We start from the raw sequence: 9498 nt of genomic DNA, 5'->3' as shown, positions 1-9498 counted from the left end.
AAGTATTGGGGACGACTAAGATGGAAGGAGCAAACGCCCGGGGAGGTAAGTCCTCGCTAGTTATTACATTATAAAATCGAATTTATAATCACAAATGAGAACATTTTTTTCATGTATTTATTAAAGAAATACGTGAAATGTCTTTCTATAAAAGAGGAAGACAAAGACGAAGTATTTTGGTTAGTTATTAAAGGAAATAGTTGAAATATCTTTCTATAAAAGAGGAAGACAAAGACGAAGTATTTTGGTTATTAAAGGAAATAGTTGCACTGTCTTTCTATAAAAGAGGAAGACAAAGGAGAAGTATTTTGGTTATCAAAGGAACAGTTGCAATGTCTTTCTAATAAAGAGAAACACATACCAAGTATTTGATTATAAAGGAAATTGTTGCGATGTGTTTCTAATAAAGACAGAGGCGAAAACAAGGTGCTTCAACATAATTAAGCTGAAGCTAAAATGGAGCGAAAAGATAAAGGGAAACTCATATGGCTTATTATAGAAGCCCGGCTGGCTTATTGAGGAAGCCTAGCCGAACTTATTAAGGAAGCTCGGTGGTTTATTAAGGAAACTAACTCTGGCTTATTGAGGAGGCCCAACCGAACTTATTAAGGAAGCTCGGTGGTTTATTAAGGAAACCAACTCTGGCTTATTGAGGAAGCCCAACCGAACTTATTAAGGAAGCTTAGTGGTTTATTAAAGAAACCAACTCTGTATTATTGAGGAAGCCCAACCGAACTTATTAAGGAAGCTCGGTGGTTTATTGAAGAAACCGATTAATGGCTTATTATGATAGAAAATATATGACAAAAAGCTAATGTCAGTCAACCTGTACACCAAAGGTTGTCGTACATTCTTTATTCGCAGACACAAGAGCGTTGAGCCGAAAAATTTAAGGTCATAATAGGAGCATATTGAAAATCAATGTGCCTACCAAGATACGAGAGCATCCTGCATTCAAATGAGAGTCATATTCCTATCGATCATGGCGGTGGTGACTATTTGACAAGGTGAGAAGCGTATCGTCGATGTCCTACCAACACGCAGGTCATTTGTTAGCTAAAGGAAGAGCATGAGAACATAACATGCCGATCTGTTTGGTGTTTGGGTAATTATTATATGGAGTTTTGAGTATATTATTGCTACTTTGAACGTGTTTGGTGCTTTGATTTATTAAGCCGACTTTGGGGAAAATCCACACAACAAGGTGTCCAAGGCCAAGAAAGGTTTAGGGCATGCAATTTGTTTTTACCCTATTAAAATAGTGTACGTGCGTACCGCACAAGCTATTTGATATTGGCCTAATACGGTTTATTGTGGAAACCGGTGGGTTTATTGAGGAAACCCACAAGGCTTATTATGGAAGCCCAATACGGTTTATTGTGGAAACCGGTGGGTTTATTGAGGAAACCCACATGGCTTATTATGGAAGCCCAATACGGTTTATTCACATGGCTTATTGTAGAAGCCCAATAAGGTTTATTGTGGAAACCGGTGGGTTTATTGAGGAAACCCACATGGCTTATTATGGAAGCTCAATACGGTTTATTCACATGGCTTATTGTGGAAGCCCAATAAGGTTTATTGTGGAAACCGGTGGGTTTTCATGGATAATTATGGAAGCCCATTCTAGCTTATTATAGAAGCCCAAATGACTTATTGTAGAAGTCATTTTGAGATAGACACAAATCTTGGAAGATAGACAAGGATCAGACATGAATCTTTCAAGATAAATACAAATGTTGTGGGGATATACACAAATCTTGTGAAGATAATAAGGATCTTCCAAGATAAACTCAAATCTTGTGAAGATAATAATCTTCAAAGAGAAACTCAAATCTTGATAAGATATATAAGGATCTTTCAAGATAGATAAGAATCTTAAAGGATAAGTACAAATCTTGGTAATTATTTTGGATAACTACAAATATAGGGTTATTATGGAACCAAATTAGGGTTTGGGGCCTATAAATAGAGGCTAAAATCCAACTCAAAAGGTACACAATTTCTATTCCTTTTCACCACAAATACTTGCTTATAACTCTTGTTGGTTTTAGCATCGGAGTGTCTTTGCAGGTACCCCCACCACTTTCCATCAACAATTTATTGGAGAAGATAATCAGTGGCGGCGATTTGATCATCATATACACATCTTGAAGATTGTTGGGGTGATTAATTTTTGCACCAACACAATTGAAGAAACGCAAATAGAAGAGAATGGTGAAATCAATGGGGAAGAAAAATCACAGGAAGAGTTGAGAAGAGTTGCTGTTACGATTAGGTTAGGGCACAAAATTGGAGGGAACAACAACAATTAGAAGAAGAAGAAGAAAGTAAGGAAGTGGTGATGGGGACGATGGTGTTTACTGTAATGGTGGCGGTGGTGTTGCCGGTGGTGGTTTGTGTGGGATAAGATGAAATTGAAGGAGGCCTGGTGGTGGTGAAGGTGTTTCGGTGGTTATGGACCTTATGGTAGAGGAAGCAAAAACGGTTTTGTTTAGACATAACAGAGAGGACCTATTTACCCCTCAAGTTCTCAGAATCTACCAAATTCTGACGGATAAGAAAGCATAAGAAATAAATCACGGAGGGGCATTTATGTCTACTGAAAAAGTAACCAAAATTCCTTGAGACACCAAACAAATCGTTTTCCTTTACATTATATAAATACTCCCTCAATTTCTGGAAAAATGTTACTTTTACTTTTTTAATTTGACCTATTTTTAGGCTAAAATGAAAAAATGAAAGTAACATTTTTCCAATAACGGGGAGTAATATTTTATTCGGGCTGGGCATAAAAAATCTTTTGATACGTTATGGGTAACCCATGGATAGGGCCTTAACCTAAAATCCCCCAGCAAAAATCGGTCCCCTCTTAGCAGCCATCTTAGGGCCTTTTTTATGCCGTCCTTCTCTCGCTGAGATCGAAGAAAGTTGCAGAGGAGTGAAAGAACCTAGAGAGGAACAATGTTGCAGTCTCCAGCATTCATGACCCAGTTCCCATCATCAACAAGTATGATACCATCATCAGTTTTACTTCCACCTCAGTGGCCTCACCCACAGTCTGATGAACTTCTTCTTGCTATGGATGAAAGTGATCTCCAACACAAGGTTAAATTACTTTCTTTCTTTACCCTTTTTGGACTTCCGGAATTTTAGGACGATGTTATAGTAGTTTGAATTAATATTCGGTGATATGGGTTTTCATTTCATGTTTAGGTATAAAATTATGATTTTTTTAACTTGATTTGATTGGGGAATTCATACTCATAACGGCAAACCCTAAGTTTTTCACACGGTATCTTGAGAATCATAAATCAAGAGATGCAGTTGTTTCATTAGTCTCATTTGGAGTTTGTCGGTTAATTTGTGTGATTGAGCGCTATTGATAGTGGGAAGGGGATTCCATTCCCAGGAATCATATTTCACGAGGGGAAATCCTAAATTCACCACCCCAAATGGGTTTTGAATTCCATTAGATTTGGAGGAATCCTCTTACCATACCTCCACTATTCCTATTTACTAAACATGTGAATGGAATTGGATTCCCGGGAAAGGATTCCATTCCCTCCAGCCATACACGCTCTTGGTCTAAGCTTACTGTTCGACTTCAAATATAACCGCCCATCATGCTGCAAGGCCTATGATATGGCCGAGAATCTAATAAGGTCCAGTGAACTTTTTATCCATGGCAAAATCATTTCTGAATTCACATGGATGTGGGGTGTTCTTCTTTCTGGTAGTTGTTTATTTTCGGTAAATAAAAACAGATGAAAATAGTTTTTGAGTTTAGATTTCTAGTGTTTAGCATTTAAAACACGTGTATCCCAAATTTCTGATTGGAACGTAATGAGTAGGATTTCAAATGTAGTCTTATAGAAGAGGATTTGTGTCTAGACTGTAAAAGCTTGGCGAGGTTTCAACATGGTATGTAAATTTGTAGAATGACAATTCAAGGAGCTATGTCACTCTAACCAAGTCCGGTGGCAAAAATGAAAGTGGTTTTATCTACTTCATGTGCATGATTATGAGCGATTCCAAGGCTTCGCTTTGGCTTAAGTATAATGGTAGTGGAATATAGAAAAGGGAGCCAAGTTGCTGTTTAACCATTGAATTAGTCAATGCAAAGCTTAGCAATCCCAGTACCTTCTGTTTTTAAGTCCCAGAAATAAACTTGAATTGAATGATGGCGGAGGGTATCGTAAGTGAGGATCCATACTTCGATGACGGTTAGCTGGAGGCAAAGATCAACTATGCATTATGCATACTCTGTCTTGGCATTGACCTTCTCTCACAACATTTCTTCTTTAGTATGACTTTTGAATAATGTTAACAATATAGATAGAAGGAACTGTCGCTGAAACACCAAGAACCAATTCAAGCTTTTCCAAAATTTCGTATTAATATTACTGACTCTTGCAAATGATGAAATCCCAACTTAGTTTCTTATATGGTTATTTATCTTCTTCATTTTCCTTTGTTGCAGTTTGATGAGATCAGAAAGACAAACATCGACATAGTTGTTGTTGGAAAGGCAGCCGTAGATAATGACAAAGAAGATTTCGATAATGATGCAGATGATGATGATGTTGACAATGCAGAGGAGTCTGAAGGTGATGAGTTTGAGCAGGAAACAGGTTGATTGTAATGTAGGCAGTGATCAAACTTGGTCGCTCAATGCTCTGTCTTACCAAGCAAACACTTGTATCTAAGAGGTACATTGTACGACAGTCTTCTTTCTAGATGTCTGACTTTCTATATATAGTTTACATAATTGGGCACAGGTAGTAATGAAGATTCTAGAGCCTCCTCAGGTAGGGTATTTGCAGATCTCATAAGGGTATTGCTTCCTGCATGTTTCAGACCTTCTTTTTGTTTTTTTGCTTTCCAGTCCATATTATGAACATGATTCACGTGAGGTGACTAGCAGTTATATGGGGAAGTTTTTGTGGTTTGGCAGGCCTAGAGATGTGCATCCATGTATGAAATCATCACCGTAATTTTCTATTATGAATATTGGCTGAAACGATGTACGCAGATTTGGCTCCCAGGGTACGGCTTTCTATACAACTAGACTTCGAAGCTATATAATTTCACTTCCCAGGGTACTGATTTGGTTCAAAAAGTTGCACAATACAAACAATGTACACAAACACTCTATTCTGACTCTTGAAATGATATAGAAAGCAGTTGTATAGATATTCTTAGGGGATATCTGTAATTTTTATTGGCTGAAACATAACAGTGAAGATTCCAGCTCCCTTAAGGTAGGATGTTTGTTGATATCATAGGGGCATCATGAGCGTTTCAGGTGTTATACTTCCTTTTTCTCTTATTTTCCATCCGGCTGCTAGCATAAAGATCATTTGACTAGCAAGTTGCCAGGGTCATTGTTGAGGTTTCTCCTAAAGATGTGCATCCATGTAGGAACTTAGTTAACACAAGAATTTGCTGGTGCAAGTCGTTGCTAAATCAGTTGACTTTGAAGTTACAAAGTTGGCCTCCCACTCCCAGTGTACTAATCTGGTTCACAAATCAAGTCACTTTAGGAATAACTTTTATTTGGACCCTTGAAATGGTACAACACGCCAGGCCTGATGACTAGATTCGTCCAAAATCTAAACAGTAACTAGTATTCTTTTGGTGAACACTGCTTATTGATCAGTACCCCTGGCGTCATCGCTAAAGGTTGGAATATTCTGTTGTGCAGATAGGGACGTAACTAGTTGATTTTGAACTTTCGATCCGGAGTCTTCCAATAGAGTTGTGGAACTCTGTCACGTATTCTTAGTTATGTCATGGGATGTCATTGGGATATTACAGTTTGGTATGAATTTGGTTCCAATCCACTCTTTTTAGATTTTGAAATTCCTTAATTTGTGGATGCAAAGTATTTCTCTGAACAATGTGTATGGAACCATCAGTAAAGTGGTGGGTATCCATAACTGTAGTTAAGTTCGTTAAAAGTAGGTTGGCAATGTGTCCATGACTAGAATTGAATTTGCTTTGTTTTGGGTGGAATTTTTATATTTTTGAGTTGGAGTAAGGTCATCATGTTCCCTAACTTTAGTAGACCCTTTCAAGGGTTTCAACGGTTGGAACACGAAACTACTAATTCTATCAATACTGAGTTGGCCACGGAACGTTCCAGAAATGCCTATTTGGTTAACCGACTCTCTGTATTGAAGAGTAGTATTCAATATTTTATTTGTATCAGTTTTAACCACTTATTATTCTTTGCTAATTTGAATAAGAATCAATTTCAATTGTTCCATTAAGATGTTGTTTGTTGGTCAGAGCAGCTCAGCGCTTTTTAGGAATTTTCATCTCATTTTGGAGGTTTGATGAAAGTTGCTTGTTTTCCATAGTCAAAATAGTAGTACCAAATTTTTAAGAAGTTGAATTGGAGTCCAGTTCTTTTGTTCTCTTTCTTAAGCATTTACCTCTTCAAGTTCAATCAAACAAGTAGACTTTCAAATTGCAAAAATCACTCTTTTGTGTAGAACCCAATTCAGATTCTTTTCTTCTCATCTGCTTCCATGAACTTAACTTAGGTCACAACTTTTGGCCCCATGGGACTAGAATCCAGACTTTAGGGAATATGCCATTGTTATCTATCTCCATTACCAGCTGTCACAAAAGACCCATCCAGCCATCCTCTTTTTTCTGTTTTTTCTTTTTTTTTTTTTTATTCATTCATTAGTTCTGATTCAACCAAAACTCCATTGGACAATTGGGATGTCCGCCAAAAGATGCACCTTAAAATTTTTTGCAGGTATATGTTCTGAGATTTTTCTCCAATTTTCCTTTGTATTAATAACAGATAAATGTGTGGAGAGGTATATAAGAATTTGAAGATACATTTTTAGTATTTCAGCACCCCCACGACCATGGCATCACCACTGATTTTCCCGGCCCCTAGTATTGAGAAAGACTATTATCTTCTGAAAAAATCTGGTCAAGAAAAAGCCAATTCATACTGATGTTAGACTGTTAGTTAATGCAGGAATCTTTCAAATCAAACCAAACAACTTCTCTTTTTCCATAGTCAATTTTCATACCTCTTTCTCTATCTTTACACCTCCCGAGCAGATAGCTTCTATGTCCTCCCAACGCTATAATTAACCTGCAAATAAATAAAACAAACAATCAAATTAAATGAGCTAAGAAAAATCATAAGTAAGAATCAGATTATAAATTAATAATAATAATAAAAAAAATGTCGAAACTGTAAACAATACACAGCTAAGACACTTGGAATAGGGTAGATGAGAAATTTAAGGATTGAGAATGGTGGAAACCAACGATGTGAAACGCAATAAGAAACAATGAAATGACGAAAATCTAAGAGGTGTACGAAATTCGAGATTATCTCTGCAGAATTGACGGGGCAAAACCTATCCATGAAGAATCAATAATGTCCTTCCCGGGATAACGGCATTAACTCAGGTCAAGCCATTAAGATCAAAATTCATTCCCATAATTAAAAAAAATAGGGTTTCGGAAATTGGAATAAGCTAGGAGGAGGATGATGAGGACGAGAGAAATCACTCTTTCAATCCATGATATACAGTGAAAACATACATTACCAAAAAAATGAAACAAACATCTTTCTTTCTATTTACTGATTTCGACTTTCTTCTTCTTCATATTTTTTTTGGTTAACTTATTTATATACGAACTGTATTCTTCGGTCTAATTTAACAAAACTAATACTGCTAATACTGCACCCGGTTATTATTACTACTAGTGTTGTTTCCTTGATGATGAGCAACATAGTAAACTATCTGATGATTCGAAGGATTCTGGTAATAATAATGAATGGTTGGATATGGAACTGGTGGTTTTGAGATCTGTTGAACACAACAATGATGATGACGAGCTACTGTCTTGCCTGTTAGAGGGGGTGACGATGATCCAACGGCTGAAAATGATCCATCATCACCGATTGAGGAAGTATTTGACGATTGTAGAGGTGAAATTCTTTTCACTGATTTTGACGATGATGATGGTGAAAGAAATGATCTGATTTTTAGAGTGTTTGATGTAGCTTTACTAGCTCGATCATATTCTTCGATAACATTGACAAGATCTTCGTCGGATTTTATTGAAACCAATGCATCTAAATCCTCATTTGGTAATTGACAGCGCAATTTCACTGGTATTGATCCACATAATTCTCCAAGCTTTATCATTACCACTGTAATACCAATAACAAATAGAATTTAGGGCTAAAATTCAAGAAAGCCCTAAAAATACCTAAAATTGAAATTCATGGCTAAAATAAATAAATAATCGGTAAAGTACCTGAGAAAGAAAGGGAGCGATCAAGGGCAAGAACCCTAGTATCACCACCAACGTAACGAAGTTTACCATCAGTATTACGAGGAAGAATCTTACCACCATAACTACATAAAAATTTCATCGTATTGGTGTTTCCTAAATCTGTAGTTACTACCATGGTTTTGATTTTGGTTAAGTATGACTTTGGTTAAGTAGATGATGGAAATGAGGATGGGAAGATGAAGGTGGAAAGAGAGGAAGGGATTTAAGAGAGTAAGAGAAGAGTTTGAAGAGGCACAAGTAGCTGCTCCTTCAAATCTTTATTTGGTGCTCAAACCTTCTGATTTATAGATTTTCGCGGATACAGGGATTAAATGTTGGTGGGGCCCACGGTATTCTTTTTTGCCCTTTTCTTTTACGCTAGAATTTTCGTTCTTTCCCGGTATCTGTAATTTTGCTGGTTAATTGAAGATTTATTGCAACTGTGTAGCCGTTTGATGCTGTTGAGTATTGAGGGTTACAAAGGTGTGGGTGTGTGGGGCGGATGTTTGGCCCTCGGTCCTCCTACTTTTGCGGAAGTTGAGAGCATATGCCTTTTTTTTTTTTCTTTTTTCCCTCCTCCTCCTTCCTCTTCTTCTAATGGATTTGTAAGTCCATGAAGTTTGATAATATATAATCTAGTGTTTAACTCAAAAACAAGTGATCGATTCTGCCAAGTTGCCTTCATGATATCTCCATTTGCTGCTCCCATTACTGATTGAGCATCGAGGTAGAATCGAACTGTGAACACGTAAATCACGAAGGCATCTATATGTTCACAAATAATGTTCGCACTCTATGTGCCCACTCGGACTGATGAAATGACTACTGACTCCTTGGCTCAAAATCTTCGGGTTTATCATAGCCTCATCTAATATCATCACTAAAGGCGTTCACATAAAGGAAGATAAAGAAAACGTGGTACAAAAGTAAAATCCGTGGAGTATCAAATGAACGTATAGTACTGAAATGTAAATAAGACTCGGATTTACGTGGTTCAGCACTAAGGCCTACGTCCACGGGGTTGTCGTTTTCACTATGCATTTATGATTACAGAGGTAGTCGAATGACTTTGGAGTCTACATTGGTTTGTGAATTGTAAAAGATAAACTTACACTTACAATTTTTCTCTCTCTCTTCTCCACTCTTTTTTCCGATCCCCTTTACTCTTGGTGGAGA

At 37.1% G+C, this 9498-nt stretch overlaps 2 protein-coding genes across 6 annotated transcripts; one reads left to right on the top strand and one right to left on the bottom strand.

Annotated features, from left to right (window-relative positions):
* The first annotated feature begins 2882 nt into the window (after nucleotides 1–2882).
* LOC113276183 lies at nucleotides 2883–5320 on the top strand. Of its 4 annotated transcripts, none has more exons than XR_003324129.1 (3): nucleotides 2883–3108; nucleotides 4484–4712; nucleotides 5036–5320. XR_003324129.1 is itself a non-coding variant. In XM_026525756.1 (2 exons), the coding sequence occupies exons 1-2, from the start codon at nucleotides 2965–2967 to the stop codon at nucleotides 4637–4639; spliced, it is 300 nt and encodes a 99-aa protein (XP_026381541.1). In that variant the 5' UTR covers nucleotides 2883–2964; the 3' UTR covers nucleotides 4640–5320. The 4 variants fall into 4 exon arrangements, 1 of the variants encoding a protein (XP_026381541.1); XR_003324127.1 differs by having other exon boundaries at nucleotides 4958–5320; XR_003324128.1 differs by having other exon boundaries at nucleotides 4889–5320.
* A 1308-nt stretch (nucleotides 5321–6628) lies between these two features.
* LOC113276182 lies at nucleotides 6629–8591 on the bottom strand. 2 transcript variants are annotated; one of them, XM_026525755.1, is made up of 4 exons: nucleotides 8305–8591; nucleotides 7892–8197; nucleotides 7059–7123; nucleotides 6629–6951 (listed from the first exon to the last, which is right to left on the bottom strand). In XM_026525755.1, exons 1-3 carry the CDS (start codon nucleotides 8456–8458, stop codon nucleotides 7119–7121), a joined length of 465 nt encoding a protein of 154 aa, XP_026381540.1. In that variant the 5' UTR covers nucleotides 8459–8591; the 3' UTR covers nucleotides 6629–6951; nucleotides 7059–7118. The 2 variants fall into 2 exon arrangements, with proteins under 2 accessions (XP_026381540.1, XP_026381539.1); XM_026525754.1 differs by lacking the exons at nucleotides 6629–6951; nucleotides 7059–7123 and having other exon boundaries at nucleotides 7527–8197.
* Nucleotides 8592–9498: the final 907 nt, after the last annotated feature.

This window comes from Papaver somniferum, chromosome 4, assembly GCF_003573695.1.
Source record: "Papaver somniferum cultivar HN1 chromosome 4, ASM357369v1, whole genome shotgun sequence".
Taxonomy (NCBI): Eukaryota; Viridiplantae; Streptophyta; class Magnoliopsida; order Ranunculales; family Papaveraceae; genus Papaver; species Papaver somniferum.
This window is presented reverse-complemented; position numbering and strand designations above follow the sequence as displayed.